This window comes from Fukomys damarensis, unplaced genomic scaffold (genome assembly GCF_012274545.1).
Source record: "Fukomys damarensis isolate Sample0158 unplaced genomic scaffold, DMR_v1.0_HiC HiC_scaffold_39, whole genome shotgun sequence".
Classification (NCBI taxonomy): domain Eukaryota; kingdom Metazoa; phylum Chordata; class Mammalia; order Rodentia; family Bathyergidae; genus Fukomys; species Fukomys damarensis.
In genome coordinates, this window is record NW_022900951.1 from 31,416,169 (window position 1) to 31,441,677 (window position 25,509).

The 25,509-nt window shown below is 32.0% G+C and overlaps 1 protein-coding gene across 1 annotated transcript in view; it reads left to right on the plus strand.

The window, feature by feature from the left end:
* The window catches only part of Cfap47 (cilia and flagella associated protein 47), a 423,126-nt gene that overhangs the window by 123,406 nt on the left and 274,211 nt on the right, over positions 1–25,509 (plus strand). Inside the window, exons 30-35 of the mRNA XM_033760546.1 lie at positions 2,386–2,604; positions 6,795–6,876; positions 7,733–7,861; positions 12,601–12,793; positions 24,742–24,839; positions 25,024–25,140. Coding sequence (XP_033616437.1) covers positions 2,386–2,604; positions 6,795–6,876; positions 7,733–7,861; positions 12,601–12,793; positions 24,742–24,839; positions 25,024–25,140 — 838 coding nt within the window. The remainder of the gene's footprint in view (positions 1–2,385; positions 2,605–6,794; positions 6,877–7,732; positions 7,862–12,600; positions 12,794–24,741; positions 24,840–25,023; positions 25,141–25,509) is intronic.

Genomic DNA, 25,509 nt, shown 5'->3' on the forward strand with positions numbered 1-25,509 from the left:
ATAATTATCGGAATCATAATTATATCATATTATTAATATAATTATCAGAATCATGATTATATTATTATTATATTATTATAATTATGATTCCGATCTGCAATGTATTTTAAGTGCTTTTGCATTTATGTCTACGTTCTGTTCTTTTTCTCTTCTTTTTTCATCTTCTCTTGAATTGGATAAGTATATTTTTTCTTATTTCATGATTTATCCTCTACTAGTTTGATATTGAGTGTTTCTTATTGTTTTGATTATTATGTTAGATATTACAGTGTATACTCTTGATTTGTAGTCATGTAGTGATTAATAATTTTATTTTTTCTTTGAGTTACAAGGAGCTCTTATATTTAATTTTCTTCCCTCCTGACATGTGTTACTATTTTTATGTTTTTTAATCATACACAGAAAGTAAGACACTGAAACAGATACCTATGTATGTATGTATGACTATGTAGGAAAATATTAACATAATTACCAATTTGATGGTTCATTGTTCTACATTCTTTCTGTATCCCCTAACTTCCTTGTGGAATGATTTTTTTCTTCTCCTTAAAAAATTCCCTTTAGACATTTGAATTAACACATTGACATCTTTGTAGTACCTTTAAGGTATTCACTTTGCATATGTATTTTAGCAGCTTCTCTATAATTTACCTAGATGCTTTATAGTTATTTTTATTAAAATTCATAGTGATTCTTTGATATATCATTTAATATTTTATTGACAACTTTGAAAAGTCCTCAGCCAATAAACCTTCAAGTCATGTAACTGATCTATTCTTTCTGAATTCTCTCCCTCTTTGCTCACTCTTCTATATTTCTTCTATATTTTGTAGTCCACATGCAATGTTCCAGCATGGATATTTTCTTACCATGTTCATTCTAAGTGTTAACTCTGATTCAATATGTTGTTAAATTCTTTCATTAATTTCTCAGTTTTATTAAATTTTAAAATTTGTTATTTTATAAATTTTTACATCATTTTCAGCTGTGATGAAATTATACATCTTGAATACAGTACATACAGTTAAGTTAAAATATGTGTCTTATGTCTATAAGACCTGGTGGGCCTGTGAGTCCATTTTTATTTTTTTATTTTTGTTTTGCTTGACTTTATCTTGGTCTATAATTGTGTTGATTTTCTCCACAAAGTGTTTTTTTCTTTGTTGGTAATTCCAGGACATAGTAGTTGTATTATATCCAGTACTTTTAAGGATGATGAGGAAACAAAGGTTAAGTATATTTTGTAGGATGTCATTATATAGCAGAGCCAAGTTTTGAGCAATGGTAGTCGAGCTCTTACCTAATGCAGTGTGCTTTCTCCTGTATTATGATATAAAGACTTCCTTTCTACCATGCTACTAGAACTACCATTTGAAATTGGCCATTGGGTACCATTTATTTTTCAGTATAAGCTACTGATACATTGATTCTGATTGCTAACAAATAATTGTATAATATGTTATTAACTATTTAGAAATCCTTTATAAACAATAGAAAGCAAATATATGTTGGAATTCTTATTCAAATATTAGCAAGCATCACAACTTGGTGCAAGTTACTAGTGAGTCGAGATTGCAGTTTCTTTTTCAAAGAATAGAGAGATGTATGGAAACAGTAAACTTGTAAAATTTATAATTCAAGTGAAAATCCCTACTCATTAAGCCAATATACAGGCTGTGCCTTTCTAAGCATTAAAATACAAATATCAAAGCAATGTATATAAATTTATTTTTCTATATACTTATGTGCTGAATGTTTGAGATTAACTCATAAACTTTTGTAGACATTAGCTCTAATTTATAGTATACAACATTTATAGCTCAGTAAGTTTAACTTACTTAGCATATTACCTGGGCAACTGGGTGATGAGCCCAGGAGCAAGTCTCTGTTCTACTTTTCAAATGCAATAAATTGTGTATTTGTTTTTTTTGGTACCAGGTATTGAACTTGGGTCCTTGTGCTTGCAAGGCAGGCAGTGGAATCACTGAGTTAAATCCCTGGCCCTCAAATGCAATAAATTGTGAATCAAATTCCGACTTTACAATTGCAGCATGAAATAACAGTGTGTGTTTAAACTAGATGATCAAAATTGAGAATATTTTAAAATTGAATTACAGTAATAAAAGACAGTGGAGTGAAGTGCATTTTGGAATTCTTTAGTTGAATTTATTATTGTTATTATTATTATTATTATTATTATTATTATTATTATTGTACTGGGGATCGAACTTGGGTCCTTGCGCTTGCAAGGCAGGCAGCAGAACCACTGAGCTAAATCCCCAGCCCTCTTTAGTTGAACTTAATAGGATTTTTTTTAGTCGTTAAACTTTTTTTCATAATGTAATATTTTGAGTCTGATTTCAACATAAAATCTCTTTCTCATAGAGATGTGCAAAAAATACAATTTTACTCAGCCTCAACACCCAAGAAATTTTCCAGACAGAATGATTTTTCCAAATATAATAAGACCATTTATGATGTGTTGCTCCACCTGAGTGGAACACTGCCACCTGGAATTAGTTCAAGTCAGTCTTTACCTGTGGATGACACCGAAAGAGTGATTCAGCTTCATTTTCAGTATTCTTCACTTCTAGATTTTCTCAAGTAAGTGCATGAATATACTAAGTTCAGCATGTGATTTTAACTTGGATAGATAAGTGAATGTGTGATGGATGGGTAGATGGACAGATGGATAGGTAGACGATAGATAATAGATGAATAGGTCATCTTTGAAATATTTTACCGAATGTATTTTTATCAAGTATTTATATACAGTATTGTACACACCATACAAAAATATATACTTCCTAAATAAGCATTCTATGATCATTTAGATTCATCCCCTAAGGCTGTCATTTTCAAACTTTTCATGCATCTAAATCACTAGGAGGGCTTGTTGAATCAATTTTGCTGGCTACTAACAATCTAATTTATGATTTAATTTGCATTTATAGTAAGTCACAAGGTAATACAGATAGCTCTGGTCCGTGAATTTTTTTTTAATTCTGATGTAAGTCATATGTATCATATAATGTTACAAAACAAAAAAGGGATAAAATCAATGAACTTTAGTCCTCAAAATACTGTTAATACGGTTTCATATTACAGATGCTGTGATTTTTTTGTAACTGAAATCTTCAATATTAATAGAACAAGCAGATGAAAAGTTCCACACATGGTTGATATAAACTATAAGAAGAATACTTGTTATTATAATATCTTTCTCTACAGAGATTAAATTGCAAGTGGCTAAGAAATAGAAAATCAGTGTTCATTAAACTTCTGAAGAAAGTGTTGCTAAATTTATATTGCTTCTTTGGCCTGCATTTATAGCATCCTTGTTTTCTGAAATACCCCATTCTTTAAGAAGTGTTTTTCCCCTACTGTCATGCTCCTCAGCCACTGAAATATTATTTCTTTCTTATAATTATTTATGTAATAGGGCTAATATGTTTTAAAATATAATAATATGCTTTTCTCCTTTGCCTTCTTATCTATGGAATCTGCCTCACATTTGGCCAGAGATATTTATTCACCTGCCTTTGCAGGCCTGGGGATAAAGGACCAGAAGAGGACTCATAGAGTAGCAATGCTTAAGATTTGACATTCAGTTTTGTATTTGCAAAGCAGGATTTTTCAGTCCCTAGAAGTATTCTTTATTAAAAGTTGGACTCTGTGTTAATTTTTTTTTCCCTTTATTTGACTCTCACAAGTTTAGAAATCGTCAAAACCGGCTAAAGCTTCTTATGGCTTAGAATGCAGCTAGAATTTTCTAAGTCAGGGAAGGAAAATGATTCTAAATCCAGGTATTCAGTCATGGAAATTGTACCTTGAAACATTAGCAGGGCCCCATTGAGGAGGAAGAAGAGTTGTAGGTGTTGGCTCTGAAGGTATAATATGAATGACACATATTTGAAGACTGGGGTGTGGTTGAATCAGTTATGGAGGGCTTATTGATCCTTAGTGAGGCTAAAAGATATAAGATCCCTATTTCAAGCTTGAGCACCATATCATATGACAAATAGGCATACAGAGGACACTGTCAAAAAGACCAAGGTTACAGAAAAGCAATTAAAAGTACTCAAAGGGCCAGCATTTACCAATTATGTCCTCTTAATTATTAGATAGAATGAAAATGTTTATGTTTAATACAGAAAGCCTATGAATTTTCTTTTCGTTTACCACTTCCTTCTTCTGGTCCTTAAAGACTGGTTTAATATGTAAACCCATTAACTCAGTAAGGCAAAAATTCAGATACATTTATTTATGAAAGTTATTTGTATGCTTAAAATCTAGTGGCATGTTAACCAGAACCCAAAATGTTTGAATACTTATATAAATCCTTATTGTATGTGCCACAGAAGTTAAGCAATTTCATGAGAAAATCATTAAACTCTGTAGTACTTACAAGTGTTGTGTTATGCTTGTAGCATTCTTGTTGGCATAGCTCCCAGTAGTGTTGACATTAACATGGGTTGTTTCTGTTTTTACGTTTTACGATATGAGAATGAAAGTAAGGAAGAATAATTTTGGCATTAAAGACAAGCCATTCAGATTTATTTGCTCTTTATCTGCAAATACATGCCCATCAGCATAAGTTGACTATGATAAAATTACTTAACATTTAGAAAGTGGCAGCACAGTTAATAAAATTGGATCATTAATCCAAGATATGTGCATGTGTTTCATTATGGCAATAAATATATTAAATTTTAAATAGTCATAAATACTATTAGCTTTCCCACTTAAATTTGATCACAGAGTAAATGAGAGCTGTTTTATAAGTGAAATACATATTTTATGCAGTGAGAAATTCATTTTTAAATACTGTTGAAATTTCAAATTTCTTGAAGATTAAGTTTAAAATTTAATAACTCATTTAATTGTGTTTTGAACTACTCACTGTTGCCTGGCATGGTGGCGCACGCCTGTAATCCCAGCACTTGGGAGGCTGAGGCAGGAGGATTGCTGTGAGTTCGAGACCAGCCTGGGCTATATAGTGAGTTCCAGGTCAGTCTCAACTACCCAGTGAGACCCTGTCTCAAAAACCAAAAAAAAAAAAAACCCAAAAAACAAAAAACTACTCACCGTAAACTTTGAAGAAATATTCAAGTAGGACAGTAAGAAAGAGTTTAATCAAATCAATTGTTAAAGACAGTTCTCTGTAAAAGTACTGACCTTGCATAAAATTTGTTGAAAAGATATAAATACGAATACTGTATAATGGATTGATACAGTTAGACCTTAAGATAGATTCAGATGAAATATATATTGATTACAGCACTAGCATTTAAAATACAGAAGTATGTTCTTCATCCTTAACTTTTACCCAGGTTTACTCTGTTACACACTACAGAATACTCAAATAAATGTCTTCTCCTTTCTCCAGAAATTCTCATTTTAATTATTATTTTATAGTCTTCTTTAGGTATTCTCTTGCATCTGATAGAAATGATCACTTCCTCTTGAAATCCTGTCTCTGCTTTGATTATGAGAAAGTATTGCAGTTTCTTTATATGTTTGTGTTGTCTTTGTTTCACTTTATAGAATTTCAATTTTATAGGGACATCATTTTATTGCATTCTTACATAAGCTTTAGGTTGGTTATTCCTGCTGAAGAGTAGCATTACATTAAAATAAATTTTATTTAACACTAAACTAATTCAAATATAGTGACAGTTCATGAGAATAGAAGTTGCCTGAACATAAAGCAAAAAGATGTTTGATTTTCAAACAAATGTTATTTAGGTAGTATTTCTTCTCTTTGTTTAGACTGGCCCAGGGTCACATCAAACTTACCAGCTCTAAACTATGTTCACTACTTCCATTCCTGCAGGAGTTTCTTTCCTCAATTCTCTCTGCTCATTTATCTCTTATATCTTCAGGATTTGAGTTTTGAGTATCATCTTTACCCTCTTTTCTGCTTTTTCTTTTCTCAGTGATCACAGAACTGTGAACTGCAGAAAGTGCCTGCTGAACTGAGCACTATATTCAGCATTCTTTTCTATTAATGCTGTATCTGTGAATGGTAGTCTATCTTCACTAAATTAGTTATACCTAACATCTAGGTCTCTTTATTATTTATTTTGAGACAAAATAATACTAGATTTCTGTACAGGGCCTCTGTTGGTGATTGACATTAATATGTGGAGTTTGGATAAAATTAATTAAAAATAATTGACAGGTAATGTGTATATATTAAGTGTAATAAACTATATACATAAACTATTGTAAATATATTGCATAATATAAATAAATATGAACTACTTGTATACTACTACAAGTTTATGTAATAAAAGACTCCTCAATTTTTAAAAATATTTCTTTTGGAAAAATATATGTAATAGATTGCTTCATATTTGGAGTTTTTTTCACTTTCAGAGTGTGGTGATAGGTATTTAGTAAGCATTAGATGAATAATGAGCTATTAGATACATTGTTATATTCAAACTTTTCAGATTTTCTTCAATTTTGTAATGTTATAATAGCAATAAAGTTGTTACTGCATTGACAGAAGAGGCCAGGACTTATCACTGTATCTTCAGTTGGCATATAAGGATGATTATGATTATAGGCACTTAGTAAGTTTATTATTATTTTTTCAGTTCTCTAAAGGAAATATTATACACACATTTCAGTATTAAGGGATTTTAAAATTAATCATATAAATGTTAAACTTAAAAACTAAGTTTTTTTAAATATAAAAGGAATAACAGTTTTAAATAATTTTACTGAAGGTCAGTGTAGGTGTGTGTTATGCTATTATAACTTGGGCTTTTCTTTTTTAATTTTAGTACTCAAGGAGGTTGTGTTTCTCATATAATGCCAGAATTTCTGCTTGAACCACGTGATTATAAGAAGTGGCTTGAAATTTCAGTAAGAGAATATAATTTCTCGGAACAAATTTATATATTTGTTATTGAATTTAATATTTGGTCTTAGAAGATTCCATTTAGAACCCTTAAATTTTATATGTGAAATATACTAGGACTTACTCTTCTTTGGAAAGTCCATATTTTCTTTGTATTTGTATAAGATACCAATGCAAAAATAATTGCATGGCTCTCTAAGAATTGCTTTTAGGGAAAATTTATGAATAATGGTGTGGGATTATGTTAATTTTGTTCTTAAAATGAGAGTATAGAATATATATCTTCCAAAGAAAGAATTCCACGTGGCATTTGACCACTTGGCACTTTCTCTTCTTCAGGGAGAATAGTGAGAAATTGAGGAAGAAATACATAGGTTTTTCGGCTTGTGCAATTCATTTTTGGAATACTTTTTTAGAAGGGAATTTTTTTAGAATAGCCTGAAGGCCTTGAGGTAAATATGCTATAGTTGCAATACTGTCATTATGTTTACCACGTTAATGACAAGAGAGAGAGCCCGGTGTCTATTTTTGGCACTACATTGAATTCCTGCAGCCTAATTTGAAGGTAGTGTTTTTATCTGGGCTCATGGTGCAGGAGAACTTTAAATCTTCTTCCATCACTTTTACTACAGGGCGATATAATAGGTGAATTGAATGAATAAATCTATGACCTAAATAATGGACTGTGTGCTCCAGAAAGTTACCTCTGATGATAATTTCTACTTATTGGCTCATGATGAATGTCTAAAAATCCCATGCACATATTTCATATTTAAAAAAATCATGTGCTAAATACTTAAAATTTTAGACTTGAAATTGTCGTGAAGTTTAATTTTTATTGTAATATTTTATTTCTTAAAGCCTTCCACTAGTACTATGTCCATGGATTGGTATACAGCTAATGGAAAATGTCCTTTTACTATTGATATGAACAAGTTTGAAGCCTGCAGTAAACGGGCATGGACAGATATATTCCTTCAGATTTACAAGGTAATACTTCCACTGTAGTTCATTACACTGGTTTGGTTTGATTACATGTAAAGTGTAGTATTTAAAATATAGTCAGTGCTGCTATAAAATATTTTAAGACACAATACCTTAAATAAGAGAGATTTTTTTGGTTCCATGTGAAAATATTAAAAATGAATGTTTCAGAGCTAGGGCATTCCTCTTCCATTCTCAGTTCTAAGCTTTTCTCTGAGTTCAGTTTCTCAGAATGAAGAGCAGGTAAAGGAGTAGTAGAGGGCAAGAAGATACCTTCCACTGATATCACCTGGAAGATGCCTGATCACCATTTCACATTCCACTAAGCAGAATTTATTTGAGAAATATACTTTCTAGAATTGATAGCTAAAATATATTCTATTGCTAAATGGAAAAACTAAATCAGGGATACTAATGAAAGTTATGTTATCCTTCTGTTGCACAGTAGGCTTCCTTTAAGGACTGTAGCTTAGGACTATAGTCTTAAACTATGCATTTTCTGTCTTGCCTCCCTGAAGTTTTGTCCACGTAGCTTAGATTTGGATTGATGTTTCCACAAGTGCTGTAGTTTTCTTCTCTATTTTAGCAGAATAAGAGTCCATATTCATATGATACTCTAAAATCTATTTTACACAGCCATAATAAAAAATACCAACAACCTTTAAATTATTCAATAAAATATCCCTTCTTTGAACTCAGACACTGGGAAAACTTGTCGCATGGTGACTCATTGCTAATTCCTAACATGCTGTTGCCTATAGGTAAACATATACTGGGAATATTACATGTTCCATTACCAGTTACATAGGGTCAGCTCCGCTTTATCAGCTGTATGATCTTGGGTTTGATTTGATAAACAAAAATATGAAATACAATAGACTTCATAATGTACTATGTTAACTTAGCTTAAATTAATATGCAAGACAGATAATCATACAATATGTATACACAATAGCAAAGCAGGGACCTTGTGATTCAGGGCATAGCTACCAGCTATAGCTCACTCCAGCTATATATGGCTCACTATATATAGCTCATTACAGCTATAGCTCACTCCAACCATAGCTCACTCCAAACTCAAGTCAAAAATGGTCACGACAGATGAAGTCTAGTGGGTATGACAGTGTTATGCAGGGATGCCTGGAGGTCTGAGAACTGTCCGGTTTTCAGTCATGTAATACTCTCAGGATAAAAAATAATCACTTATTGCTCAATACAACATCTTAACAATAAGTCCTTCCTCCAATATGTAATCAACTTGCATCTTCCATACATATGCTTTTGTAAATCCCTTGGGTTAATGATGTAAAGAAACTTTGAACAAGTGTTAAAACATCAGCTATTCCTAAGGCTAAAAAAAATGCCATAAAATAGCTGTTAATGTTTTTCCTTCTAGTCTAGCCTATTTAAGGTGATTCTTCAGAAAAAAAAATTCAACTATTTAAACTGTTTATATTTACTTGCTGTTTTTACTTCTTTGTATGAGAAATGTCTGTTCATTTCAGATGCCCATTTTTGAATCGGGTCTTTATATTTGGGGGTGGTTGATTGTTCTGAGTTCTTTATATATTCTAGATAATAGTCCTTTGTCTTAGGAGCAGCTGGTAAAAATTTTTTCCCACATTGTAGGTTGTCTTTTAGTTCTGTTGATGGTTTCTTTTGTAGTGCAGAAGCTTTTTCATAAGATGAGATCCCAGTTGTTGATTCTTTCTGCTAGTTCCCATGCTACTGAGGATTTGTTCATAAAATCTTTTCCTATGCCAATGTCTTCAACAGTTCTGCCTCACTTATCTTCCAGCAAGTTTAATGTTTCTGTTTTAATATTTAGATCTTTAACCCACTTGGATTTTAATTTAGTGCATGGTGAAAGATAAGGATCCAGTTTTAGTCTTTGGCAGGTTGAGATCCAGTTTTTCCAACACCATTTATTAAAGAGGCTATCTTTCCTCCAGTGGGGATGGTCAGCTCCTTTGTTCACAGAACTAGAAACAGGTCATAGTGGGTTTGTTTTTTTTTGTCTTCCAATCTGTTCTACTGATCCTCATATCTGTTTCTTTGCCAGTACTATGCTGTTTTTATCACAGTGGCTTTATAGTATAGTTTCAAATTGGGAATTGTTATACCTGCTACCATGTTTAGAAAACTGTTTAGAAAATCTAGAGATTTAAGGACAGTTTAATAATGAAAATTATCATCAGTTTTCTATGCTGAATAAGACAACACATCATTAAATTGTCATTAAAAAACAAACCAAATATAATAGTACAGTTTATATAGACATTAAAGTGCACATGGCAGAGATGGAATTGCACATATATATATATATATATATATATATATATATATATGTATGTATATATTACTACTAATAAGTTTGCCATGGTTACTTTTAAATTTTCAATATATTGTATTGAGATATAGCCAAGGACTCTGTTCTGTTACATAGTCAGTCTTTTTGGTATTATATTTCTTGAATTGTACCTTCAAATAATATGGATCATTAAAATTTAAATTAGTTAAATTTCATCAATTACCTGAGAGAAGAAAAAGGTATTTTTGTCCTCTGTAATTATTGCATTCTTTCAACTCATGCTTTGTTTGGTTTTGATGGTAAACAACAAGTAATAACACTTTCCCAGGTTATATTTGATTTGCATATGAGGGGATCTTGTACTGTATATGGGTTTTTATTGATTTCATTTTTCTCGCGATTAATTTTAAGTATTTTACAGAATTGTCATCCTGTGAGAAGATGAAAACTAACACTTCTTCTAACACTAATGTTTCAAAAGCACTTCTGTAGAATAAAGTTCTCAGGATAGTGCCTCTTTCTGTATTAAAGGTTACATCCATGTTCTGAGGGTCAGTCTATAAATTTGAGTTTTTAGTCATTTATAGATCTTGTGTTCTTTGCAGAGGAGAGGTGACAGATGACAGAGAATTCCTGAGCCAACTCAGATTATTAGCCCAAAACTCTTATCTCATCAGATATATTCAGGTGACTCATCATTCAGTATTCTCCAGAAGGGGATCAGAGTCCTTTTCAAAGGCTTTCAGTTGTATTATAGTATATGACATTTGAAACTTAGAAGTTCTAGATCACATAACTTCCAGAATTAAAGAAGAAAGAAAGGAGTGATATTACAAATCGATCAAAATGTCAAAATGATGCAATTCACAATTGTGGATGGCTATTCTCACTAGACATGCCAGATAAATATTCAACACTCAGCAATGAATTTTTAAAATAAAACATTAAAATAGTTCTTACAGTAGGAAAAAAAAAGAATAGTTTTGAGACCCTCCTAAGCATCCTAATAGTTTTTAAACTGTATTTGAGATGCTACATAGGGTTGACACCTTCTACCTTAGTATACCTACTACATAAAGAAATAACCACTTTTTCCCAAAGTTACAATAAACATGCTTGACTAATCATTAACATATTAATATCAATAAACATACTCATGAATGTAATTGTGTTAGACTGAGTTCTTCTAGAAGCAGACTCTGAGACAAGTATCAGCTACTTTATTTCCAACATGATCCCAAGAAACAAGAGTAACAGATTAGGGAATTTAAACAATATGCAATGAGGCTAATAACAGGTGCTTTCAGGTAGGTTTTATGTTGGGCAACTGAGGATCAATCCTAGCAGATTTTTATGGATGGCATTGCAGAACCTATCTGATGTGTACTGAAACTAAATGATGCAGAAAATAGAATATTTAGCTATAAATTGCCCTGATTATCTTTGCAAGGAGACTGCTTCTTGTGGGCTAACAGTACTCTCACATACCAGAACAAATATCCAGCCAGTAGAAATTTGTACGTGTTCACAATAAACGACCTTCATAATATGTATGTGAATGATGCATAGATATTACTAGGATAACAACAGCATTTCTGTGGCATGCATCAATCAAATGGTGGTTTTCATACCAGTGACATTGGATTACTGTCCATTAATATTTCGGGATGAGCCAAGGAGCCGACTTGTACTGTCATATAAACCCAGTGATCCCACTCCTGACTCTTTCATTTAGAATGCTGTGAACAAGAAGAAAAAAAAAATATATGTAGAGAAAGAAACAGTATTAATGTAGTAGTAGTAGAACATAAGCTGTTCAACTCATCTAGAACCCATGCCAAATAGATAGTAATGTATAATTTTGAATAGCTCTTTTGCTATAGTACTTTCCTGATTAGACACAAAGTCATTTACTTAATATTACTTCTAAATTAGGTATGTTGTTTTGTGAAAATGCATGTATTAATACATGTAGTATACATGGTGATATGATTTCAATATGTCATGCTACAGAAATGTATATACTTTTGTCATCTTAACCACACTTCTTCAGTGAATATCAACGTCAAAATCAGTTTTGACTAGTTATTACTGCTTTGATTTTCAAAATTAATTTTTTTCAATTTGCATGAGCTGGTAAAGAAATAAGGAATGCATTTCAAATCCATTTGTTTTAAATGAATTAGCAGTCTAACCTAATTGCATGATGGGGTGCCCTTCAGATTAAATGCTATTGAAGCAAAAATTTGTGAATTCAAAATGAACATTGGTGGGACATATCTCATTTGTTCTTTTACTCCTGAGTGAATACACCTAAATAGAAAATACTAGTACTTTTTTTAACCTTTCTGTCATATTTTATATACTTTTCAACTATTAATTTGTTACCTTCTTCACTTGAATCTAGTGAAAGTTTACTCTTTCGAAATTTCAGGTTCTGGTTTTATCCCGAGTTTTACCACAGTTCTCCAATGCTGCCCCTCCAATAAAGGTGCAAAATACACAAAAAATCAGCCCTTATTTTGTATCCAGCAACATATATTCAGATTCAGAAAGGATTCTACTTAGTTGGTTGAATACAAATTATGAAAATACTCGACACATTATATGGGGAAACCGTCATAAAGGTGAGAAATTATTTTTTCTTTAAATAAATCACTGAAAATTGTAGTATGACAATGTAAAATGGACCATGAAACCATACTTAGACCATTGATTGTAGACCTAACTCCATCAATTATTCTCTCTTCTGTAAAAAGGATAGCCTTTCAACAACTGCAAGGTGAAATATTACTAGATGATTCTTGCATTTTGAAAAATAAATGATAAAACACGTAGAGCGATGCTCTAGAAAGAAAATAGTATTGTTACTAGGATCTTCAACTTAATACAGTGTTAGATTTACTTGACATTGTTTGACTCTTATATGTAATTAGTTTAGATCAAGAGAAATTTGATGAAAAGTCATCTTACATATATCAGAGTCATGTTGAATATCAATTGCAGTAATGCTTTGTGAATTCGTTTGGTGACTGTGTTAGGTTCATGCACTCAGATGTATGAGTGTTCACAGATACCAGTGCACGTATTCAGATGACTATTCCCTAATTCTGTCTTTGCAGGGTGATATGCTATCAATTTCTAATCTAAGAGCTTTAAGCTCATTTTAAAAAGTTCTAGATGCTAATGTAATTGTGTTCTTTTTCTTAGTCATAAACATTGATTATAGTGACATTAGTATGCCATCATTGTTGCTTCAGTTAAGCTCTCTGTTTCCAAGTACATACAAGCATTTTATTTTTTGAGTAGGTTTTATTTTAATGTATAATAACTTAGTTTTGATAGTCAACGCTCAAAGTTTAATCCAAATTTTGGAACTAATGGAAACATTAAGAGTTTTATTTCATATGAAACTGAATTTTAATTGCCCTTAACTTTAAGTTAAGAACATATAGTGACAGCAACATTGGCAAGAGATACACACACACACATACACGCACATATATACACACACATATATACATTGGAAAGATATGTATATATATATATATATATATATATGTATACACACACAATATATATATTGGTATTTAAGAGCAGTTACTTCTTTCCTTGTAGTAGACATGAAGAAACTATCAAGATCTAAATCTTTGTATTTTTTCATTTTAAAATATAAAGAATAAAGTACAGTAAGGACTGGGTATGTAGTTTAGTGGTGCAGTGCTTGTCTGCATATACAAAGCCTTTGGTTTGATTGCAGCAAGAAAAAGAAGATGGAGGAGAAGGGGATGGCAAACAAATAACAATAAGATGGTCTACATCTATACACTTAAAATTATTTTGATTATTGTGGAGTAACACTGTCACCATAGTGTATATATTTATTAAATTATAAATTAGTTATAAAATTATTACGCTTTAATTTTTGCCAAGAGAATATTCCATACAAGTTAATTTCAAAGAGCTTTCTGCACTAATGAATAATATAGTGTAACTATTTACCTTTTTCGTATTTTCTTTTCTGTTCCTGCAGTTGGAGCTCAAGGCCCTCCCATTGAGCTCCATTTCCAGCCCGTTTTAAATTTTTGAAATAGAGTCTCATTAAATTGCCCAGTCTTGGCTTAAACTTGAAATCCTCATGCTTCTGAAGGGCAAGTTATTTATCCTTCATTTTCCTAACACTTGTGGCATTTTTTTACTTCATATTAGACCTTCCATATTTAGGAAAATGTATAAGTCCCCTAGAGTATTAGGAAAATGAGTCAGCTCATTTCTGTGCCCTACTCTATCAAAAAAAAAAATTTAAACTCACTCCATGGAATATTTCGCTAGGATATATGATACAAAAATAAGGATTGTTTTAAGGGTAAAAAAAAAAAACTGTAAGATTAATGAAGTGCTGTGTTGAGGTGGAAATATGAGAGATTACTTAGATTCATAGAGCCAGAGGTGAGTATACTTGGGTCCTGTTCAAGTAGCAACCCAAAATGCAAACTTGTTCAGTCAATTCGCAAATATGAAAAGTATATAATACTCGAAAGGTTGTTTAGACTGCATGATGCAGATTGCAGAAGAATTTCTATATAATTCACTAGGAAAGGAAAGAATTAGAGTCATGGAGAAACAATTCTGGCTCCACTAAGAAGCTGAGTATGGTTTGTGGTAACAAGTTAACTAATAATTGAATACATGAGTATATACAGTATTAATGTGGGACTCATGTAGGTTCTAGTCAGAGAGGAAAAAGAGAAAATCAGTATACACAAAATTATAAGGCCAAGCCTGTAGGCCTTTGCCATTTACTAGATGCAGAATATGAAAGAGTTTAACATTTGGTTGAAATAGCTCGTCTGAGCCACTTAATTGAGTGAAAGAAAAGAGATGACTTGAGATGACGATGATAAGGTCCATATTGATCTTGTGGAATTGGGGATGCCCATTGAGGGTGAGAGACGACAGAGCCATATAACAATATTTAGAAGTTACCACACTACTTACCTGATGAGGTTGAAGTTACTGAGATAGGCTTGGGATTTGTTTAACAAAGACCAAGAAAAAATGATAGGCTCAATGCAAACAATGAAGTTTTGATAGTTCGAAATGATAATTCTAGGAAGGAGCAAAACTAAAAAGGCAGAATAGTCAAAGTAGGAAGGGAACAGAAGAGTGGTTTTAGAGAAGGAAAGTCAAGAGAGAATGTGTCAAAAAGAACTGAAGGCATGGATTGTGTTTAAAAAATAATAACAATAAAATTCTTGTTCTTTAGTTTTTAAAAATAATATATTGTTTAGAGGTAAGGAAAGGAATTTATGATATGATCTCTGCTGTTTGTAATCCAACAAGGGACTTGATTGTACATGTGAAAGGGATACATTGTCATTTAGGGATATATATTTGGTTACTCACCAAAATAAGTAGTAGAGCATCTAGAGATACAGGAAAGAAATTTAGAGAAAGGAGATAGTTGCTGTCATAGTTACTTTCTTATCATTGGGACACAACACACAACACCTGAAACTTGAAGGAAAAGGGGGTTTATTTTGGCTCACAGTTTATGGAGGTTCATTCCATAGTAGGTGGGCTACAAGGCCATGCAGTATGGCGGAGGAACGTGGCAGAAGAGCGCTTCTTATGGCATGGTTGTGAAGCAGAGAGAGATCAAGGGAGAAGGAGTTAGCTAAACCTTCTAGGCCATGCCCCCAGTGACATACCTTGCACCAGTTTCGCTTTCTACCATCACATTTAGGTATAAAATCATTAGTGACTAACCCACTGATTAGTATTACATCTCATGGTCCAATCACCCCCCCTCCTTTAGCTCATGAGACTTTGGTGGGACATCAGGATATAAATAATAACAGTTACTATGGATGTGAATGTGTGCAGTACAGTATATCTCTTGAAGAGGAAAGATGGGTGATAAAACTAAAAATTAAAGAGATGTGGAATGTCAAATAATCAACACTATTTGTATAAAGAAAAAACAAAAGGTAGATGGACTTCTTCGAACATAGGTAGAACTGAGAATTATATAAAACAGGGCAGAGATGATAGAGAAAACATTATGGTTGAAAAAAAAGTGAGTCTTCCTCACAGATTTTATTGGACTAAATTGTGTACTTGGCACAAAGTCATCCTAATGAGTATTCTCTCATTAATCAGTCCCATGAAGCAACAAATAATGAAATTTTAGTTGTTTGCAAGTTTTCTAGAAACTCTGGAGAGGAGAGTTTAGCAAAGGATATAATACAACTGGCTGTTTCTTTTTAACCTGTTTGCCAAGGTCCTTTTTTAGCACCTCTACCTCATTTGGCATAGATATACTACATTTTCCTTATTTATGATTACAGTAGTTTCTTTGCAGTGGTGGAATAAAGTAGGACAAGGAGAGGATGTAGAACACATTAGATGATATTTACTAGTAAAAGTTGGAAATAGTTCATTTAATGGTTATGATTGATTTTCTTAACTTGATTGTCTTGGAAACTGCTCAGGAGATTGATTGGTGGAGCTTAGTTCTGGTTGTGTCTGGGCAGAGTGGCAGAGCATAGAGATGTGACCTTGGAGCCTATACATGGTCCCTCATCCTTTGTTCTCTGGCATTGTTCCCCTGTTCTGCTTTCCTGCATCCATGAACTAAGCAGCTTTGCTCCACTGTGCCCTTCAACCAACTCTGACTTGGAGTTTGCTGGCCGTGGACTGAATTTCCATAAAACATGAACCAATTTAAACATAGCTTCCATCAAGTTGTGTATGTCAGGTACTGTGTCCAGCAATGGAAAAGCCGCCTAATGCAGTTGGTCTGGAAGTGCACTCATCCAGGGCTTTGAAAACAAGCTAGTGTTTTAGGACTTCACTCTGTTGGCTACGGTGAGTCACAGGAGATGGCCGAATTGAGGACTATTATGATAAAATCAGTGTTTGGTTTGAGTGCAACAAGTCCATAGATTGAAGTGATTGGAGGTTGGACATTCTTCAGACCACTCACATGAATTTGGCAATGAAAGTAAGATATCTTAACCTGGGCCTTGTATGGACTCGGCCTGTAGTACCAAGTGTCAGGTGGTCAATCAATCACAATTTGGAGAAAATTTCCTTTTGTAACTACAGATGGTTGCCAGGAACCACTTTAGCTACTGTATGACAGAGAGGTGGGGGAGCCATCTCTTTTTGAAACTCCATGGCATGTGGTGATTTGTGCTAAATTTTGTGAAAATCAATATACTTTCCAGTATAACATATAGATACCTGTTTGATATAAATAGGGGACAGTGCTTGCCATTAGGTGAATTTGTTCTTATGGACTAGACCTTCTGTTTCCAGTTGCACTTTGTATTATGTATACTTGAACTCTTATCATTAACAGTACAGTACAGTTAACTGTTTTCACCAATGAACCATTCTTTGTACACCTTAGTGACAGTGTCTTCTTTGGAAATTATGCTTGTGATGAGTGTTCTCTATGTCATTACTTAGGATTCTTAGTTTCATTGCTACATTAGATTGCTAATGGAAATGTTATCATCCTGTAGTCACCTGGTGATTCTGAAAGCAAGAACAGAAAGAATATTCCCTGACAAGACTAAGAACTTTGACTTAACTATACTCTTCAGGTCCTAAAATTGGAGCTTTGTGAACTATCTGTTCAAAGGAGCTGTGCCATACTAGTTAACTTACTTTGAAAATTTTCATTAAGCAATAATTATAGTTATTATAAATAAAAATCTTGGTTTTTTGCATTTATATGTATGTGTGGTATTTTTTTTCATGTACTATTTAAAGTTTCCTTTGATTTATGAGTAAAATTTTAAAATTTTCTTATAGAATAGTTTTTTAAGGCAAACAATGTTTAGTGTTTGAGAAATTGGTATGTCTGTTAAAGACTAAGAATTTTCCATATACTCATACAGTTAATATTCAAAATAAGCAACACGTTCAGGTAGTTAGATATGAATGTTATTTAAAAAAAAAAACTAAAGAAGAGTAGTTTATTTTCCCAGAAAAGAGTACAGCTGGAACTTGAATCCAAGCAATTTAGTCAAAACCTCATGTTAAATATCATTGTATTAGTCTGCTGCCTCAAAATATTAATTATAGGCTTCTTTATCTTGGATCTCAATGACTGTTACATATTCTTTGCTGGTAGCTAGAGAGATGTCTCAATTTTTTTCTTCCATAGCAGTGATTTTAAAGTCTTAATAAACATTTCAGTCACGTTGGGAATAAAAACACACATATGAATTCCACACCCCAGGTAAATTAGAAAATAATCTTTGGGATTTTTCCTGTACATGTGAAGGGTTCAGAATTGTTAAAGGTGATCTTGATGATTTGTGAAGGTTAGAATCGCAAATATGTACACATTTAGAAGTAGAAAATATAGAGACATTGTGTACGATAATTATTTGTACTACAAGAAAAACTATTTCCTGAGAAAAGTCTTTGATTTGAAAGAGAAAATATGAATCGCATGAATTCTGACATTTTAATTGTTTTCACATGTTTTGATCTCACGCTGCGTTGATAAAGCTTTCACAGGTTAGATAAAGTATTATTCTCATTTTCGCTCAGCTTCCTTCCTCAGTGTCTGTCCTACTTACATCTTCAAGATTTACATTTGCATTCTATTGTTAGTGTTCAATCCTGTATGCTACCTTTTTATTCTACTATTAAGTGGCTGAATTTCAAATTATTTTGTTTATCAAACTATCACATCAAGTATCTCTAGTCTCTTTTTAGATATTTTAGCTTTATTTATATGTTAATGATATCTTAAACAATTACAAAGTTTGATTATTGTTCTTTATTTTTCTCTGAACACCGAACAGTACTCCACTGTCTTGTATCTGTTAAATAGCTGTGAAATTTCACATCAGCCTGATCCTTCCTCTCCTTTACATCAATTGCTTTGATTGGCTTTAAACTTTGTTTTATTTTACCAAATTGCATGAGATGTTGAAAGGTTTGAAATCTATTCTATATAATTTTCTTTGTAAATGTGCCATATTTTAGCATACTTTTGTAAGTCAAAGATACTTGTTGAAACATACTGAAAAACATTTTGTAACTTTCTAATAGTATATATGATCTTATTTTGCATCTGAGTTTTTTTTTTGTTTGTGTGTTTGTTTATTTTTTTGGTACTGGGGATTGAACTTGGGTCCTTGTGCTTGCAAGGCAGGCCACCGAACTGCTGAGCTAAATCCCCAGCCCTTGCATCTGAGTTTTAGTACATAGAGTACATTCAACATTTGCAATTATTTTGCAGATTATTTTTGTTCTGAATGATATTTATATTTCTAAAAATTTTGTAATGAATGATATTAAATATGTATGTATCTTAACTTCTTAAAGTAAAAATTATTTTTAATTGTGAACAAATTTTGCTAGTGAATTTTCATGATAAACAACTTTTATAACTTGCTGATTCCTTACTGATACTTTAAATTTTTTTGTTTTGCTTAACCTAAATTATAATTAGTATATTTTTGTCTTCATGTTAATATTTTTTATAAAGTTTAGGCAAACCTCAGATATTCAGAGAACATTCTTTATTTTGTAGACTTTGGAAGAAATTCTGTAAGTGTGACACTGAGTGTATGTGCATATATATTTATAACTTGCTGATTCCTTACTGATACTTTAAATTTTTTTGTTTTGCTTAACCTAAATTATAATTAGTATATTTTTGTCTTCATGTTAATATTTTTTATAAAGTTTAGGCAAACCTCAGATATTCAGAGAACATTCTTTATTTTGTAGACTTTGGAAGAAATTCTGTAAGTGTGACACTGAGTGTATGTGCATATATATATATATATATATATATATATATATATATATATAAATACATATATATATCTCATCCTTTCCTCAGTTTATGGACACAAGTTGTTTCTGTTTTTTGCTTATTAAGGATAATGCTGCTGTATAACTAAGAATATATATATTCTTTGCATGTATATATATATGAATATATATGTTTATGTATGAATCTCTGTAATGAATGGGAGTGAGAAAAAGAGAATATATACATATATAGTTGAATATTATTTAGCTGTAAAGAAGAATGTGCTACTGATGGAAGCTACAACACTGATGAATCTTGAAAACATGCTAAACATGAAAGACACCACAAAAGAAGATATGAGATATTTTATGACTCTTTATTTCATTCAGTGTGGTCTCTATATTGCCTAGACTCGCCTCAAATTTGAGATCCTTCTTTTTCATCTCCCAAGTACTTGAAAGTATAGGAATATTTCACAATTTCCAACTGTGTGATTCTGTTTTTGTGATGTGTCCAGAATAAACAAATCCATAGTGGCACAAAGTAGTTTCCCCCAACCCAGAGTATAGAAGAAAGGAGAAAAGAGAAGTAAGCGTGAATGAATATTGTATTTCCTTATGTGTTGTTAATATAGTGATTATAGCCAACAATAATGTACTGTGTATTTCAAAATATCTAGAAGTGAGGAGTTTCAATGTTCTCAGTGCAAAGAAATGATAAATATTTGAGTTGATGGTTATATCTGATTTCTTATCATACACTGTATTCATGTGTTGCAATGTCACACTGTAACACATGAATATGTAAAATTGTTAATTAAAATATTAAAGTATTCTAAATATAGTGAAGATCATACAACTCTAAATGTACTAAACAAAGAATTGAGCATTTAAATGGGGTGAAATTTATGTCATGTGAACTATTTTTAATAGAGCTTTCATAAAATGTACTGTTACAACCACTTAAAATAGAATTTAGCAATTAAGGTCTTAAAAATAAGTGTGTGCATATTCTTTCAGTGCTTTAAATGATTTATTTTTATGTTCAGCAGCTATATTTCTAATTCATAATTCTATTTAGGACCTGCACTTTATTTTTGTAATGTACCTGTATATTTGATATTATAAAATTTTTAAATGGGTAAAAACATATCTTCTAAATTCAAAATTTTAAAAGTGTGTCAGTCTAGGTATGTTAGTGCACTCCTGTAATCTCAACATTATGAGAGACTGAGTTAAGAGGATTGCAAATTTGTCTCCAGCCTGGGAAATTTTGTCACTTAGTGAGACCCTGTCTCAAAATTAAAACTTAAAAAGGATTCGGAATATAGGTCAGTGTGACGGCTCTTTAATTCTTGGTACTGTACTGAAAAAAAAAGGGGCAAAATTATTTGAATCCTTTGGTTCCCGACAGTTGATGACTAGATTAGACTGTTGGTTTTCTTTCAATAAATGGCCCTAGACTGACATTTCTAGAGACTTTGTTAAGCTGTTTTATATTTCATTAATGTTGGATTCTGCACTTTTAACAAGCTTCCATTTGATGGTGGGTAGCAAAATGTTACAGGGATTATACAAGAAAGAATATCCTATATCAAAAGAACTATCAAAAAACAGAGAAAGGTCTTTGACACACCTGAGGCTATATATAGTAAACTGTAGTGATGCCTGGCAGCACCTTTGAATATAAGACAAGATACAAGCATGGGATAAGAGATTAGAGAAGAGCTTTAAAGTTTTGTTTTTCACCTCACCTCAACATTGTCCTGGGAAATCACTGCCATCCTACTCTTATGGAGAGCTGTGTTTGAGGAGAAAAAGCCCTTAACTAGTGGTGTCTAACAAATAATATCAAAGCAGTTTCAAAGTTACGATGGGTAAAACAAAAAATAGATGCCACTGGTTTCTTCTCAGGGAAGTAGAGAATAAGGGAAAAGAAAAGATGAAAAAATGGAAATAAAGTATTTGTAAATAAGGAAGGGAAGAGGGGGTGAAGGGAACAGGGACAAGGGGAAAAATGAGAACCAAGACCTGTCATGTAAAGGTAAAGGATCTCAATGATCAATGCAACTGTACTGTATACCTAAAATGTACCAATAAACTCAATGTGAGAAAAAAAAAATACAATTTTTTGTATTTTTTTGAAAAAGAAATTGCTCCTACCTTTGAAACAGTAGCCAAAGCCAGACAAACAGAAAATCCAGTTTTTCTTAAACTGTCCAGGAAGCTGGGATAGCAGGGCAACAGAGTGACCCAAATACAAGGAGAAATAAATGTTTACAAGAAGAAATATGATGATAACAATGGTCTACATAGAGTAGTTACAACCAGTCATCAATAAGAAGAGTTGTGTTTGGGTGGTTATTGAATTGATAGAGGCCAAGTATACACTAGTGTGAGAGCACGCAGTCCTAGAGGCCACACTTATAAGTTAATTTTCTTTTTCTTTTTGCTGTGGTGTGGTGGTATGATTTTTTTGTTTTCATTAAGTTTATTGGTGCTTTTTAGCTATACAGTGCCGTTACATTCATCATTGGAAACTTGTAACTTCATATGATGTATTTTGGTTCTTATTTTTTCCCCATATCCCTGCTCTCCTTTCACCACCTCCACCCTTCCCTATTTACAAAGACTTTATTTCCATTGTTTCCTTTTATCATATTTTTTCTTTTCCTTTCTTTCCTTTCCCCTACCCGTCACACTCTACTCCTTTAGCCCTTTTCTTCCTATTTCACATTATCAATTAGACAGTTTTGATTCACCTATAAATTATACTCTGTAAACTCCAACCACTGATGCTCACAGAGAGGACTACAGTGAGGCTGGAGAATGTATCCCTCATAGTGAAAACCAAGGAAAAGTAACCCAGATTCCTATATACAGCGCCAAATTTGGACTGAAATCCAGACCTTTATTTTGATGAAAATAAAAATTAAAACAAACAAACAGGCCCGGGATGTAGCTCAGTGGTTCTACCACCTGCCTCACAAGTGCAAGGGCAAGGTCACGAGTTTGATCCCCGGTATCACACACACACACACACAAAAAGGTACGAAATGTTAAATTTAAAGAAAATGCCTACCATTTCTATAGTATCTGGGAAGATGAGGTGAATATTATTGATACTCACTGCAGACTGATTTTAAATACAGAAAGTTAGTAAATTACCTTTTAATATCAAAATATATCACTGCTTTCAGTTATTAAAAATATAAATACTAGTTGCAGAGGTAAAATTCTTTGATTTTATTGACAGGCATAGGCGGCAAATTAAAAGAAGCACATTTAGATTTGCTAAGTGTATATTAAGAGTTCTCACCACACACACACATACACACACATACACACACACACAATGGTAACTGAACTGATAGATATGTTAATTAGCTTTATTGTGGGAATCTGGCACAAGGTATACTTTTATTGAAACACTACATACACCTTAAACGCACACAATTTTTAATTTGTCAAATATAGCTCAAATATGGGAAAGGAGTCCATTTAGGATATCATTATTCAGTCAAATAGCAATGTACATTTAAATTGTTACTTTGAGAAGATTTAATCTTATATATAAAATAGAATTTTTTATAAGTTAGTAGCGCAAAAATACTTTGAATAATATTATGTGAAATGTTTCTTGCTCTCTTTTCGTTGAAAATTCCTTACAATCTGGGTTTACTAGAACAAATTTGTGGGATGATATGCTAGAGAAATTCTATAGAGATGTTTAATATTAAAGCATCTCAGATGAAAAAGTACTGAAAGCTTTCAGGACATCTGTTGTTCAAGAGAACAGAGTCTTCCTCTACAACTTGTAAACCAGTCCTTGTTTGTGAAGTCGGTACACATATCATGAACATATCCAGTCAGTTTTTCTTCATAGAAAATAGGAATCAAAGATTTTAGGGTATTTATGATGATCAACATTTTCCCCTTATTTCAGAAAATTATTTCAATCCATGAAGAATCTAGGCCCTTTTGGAAACTATGTAAAAAGAAATATCATATTCAGCATAGCAATTATTTTCACCCATACACCTTCCTCTGGGTAATTTTTCAAATACTTACTTAATATCTAGGTTTTTCCACTTTTTGTGCCTGTATCAGTGTAGTAATTATTTCTGTACTTGAGAATATTTTACATAAGCTTCTCCATATGTGTGTGTGTGTGTGTGTGAGTGTGTGTGTGTGTGTGTGTGTGTGTATGTGTGTATGTTACTAAGGACAGAACCAGGACTTCATGCATACTAGGAAAATATTCTAGCATTAAACTACATCTTCAACCCCTTACTTTCTTTTCTATGTCAATTCTTATTTCTTTAATCCATAAATTTCTATCCTCTTCCTCATTCTATATTTGTGGGGGAATTTCTGTAATGATTAAAGAAACTGGCACCGAAATTTTAGAGGTACTATGGTTTTGAACCTTCTTACTCATGCATGTTGATGAAAATTGATGAAACAGTTGAACTTCAAGGTATTCAAAAGAGTGAGTAATTCTGAAATAACTCCATTTATCTTTCATTAGTACATGATAGCATGTTTTCAAAGAGGTTCATGTAGAAATAAAGGAAATCACTGTAAGGTTGTTAAGCCTTAGAGATACATCTCAGTGTATAATACTACATTTAAAAGACTAACATTTATTTTTCTTTTAAATTAATGTGCTTTTTGTTTTCTAAGCAAAAGCAAATTTTTCTTTCAATATTACTCAAATTTCCATAAGATACCTTTAAATGATGTAAAAGTATTGCTATGTTTATATATTTCTTTTTTCAAACAGGTGCTGTTCCCTCTGAGAGATGGATAGTAAATTTTGACAAAGATCTTTTAGATGGCCTTGTTTTTGCAACACAGTTAGCAGCCTATTGCCCATTTTTGGTAAGAAGCACTTAAGATAATTTAGTGATTAAAATTTGAAATATGTTTCCTGTAAACTGGTTATTTTAAATATCCTTATTTTAAAGGCACATGTATGAACTGCTAGCATTTACTCAACTACAAAGAACACTTTAAAAATAGCAATAATTATTATATTAATGAAATGTTTTATTTTCTTTTCTAGATTGAGTCTCATTTTGTAAATATGTATACAAAACCAAAACGTCCTGAACAATATCTGCATAATTGCTTAATTATTATAAGTAGTTTTGATGACATTGGTCTTGACATGAGTATACAGGTGGGTTCCTTTAAATCACAATACTATATACATTTTATGAGTTTCTTTATATTATTATTTGTTCATAAATTTTAATTCTGAATTGAAAGACTTCTCATAGTATAAAGTATGGAAATTTAAACATGACTCAGAAATGTATTGGATACTAAAAATCAAAATATGTAATTATTTGATGGCATATATAATATACTATAATAATCACATTATAATATCATAATTATGTACATGTAATTTTTCATAATAAAAAGAGGGAATTTTAGTTTGGGTTTCTGTAACCACAAGAATGAGGGTTGAGTTTCTTTGAAAGAATAAACAAAACTGACAAACCCTAGGCCAACCTTACCAAAAAAAAAAAAAAAAAAAAAAAAA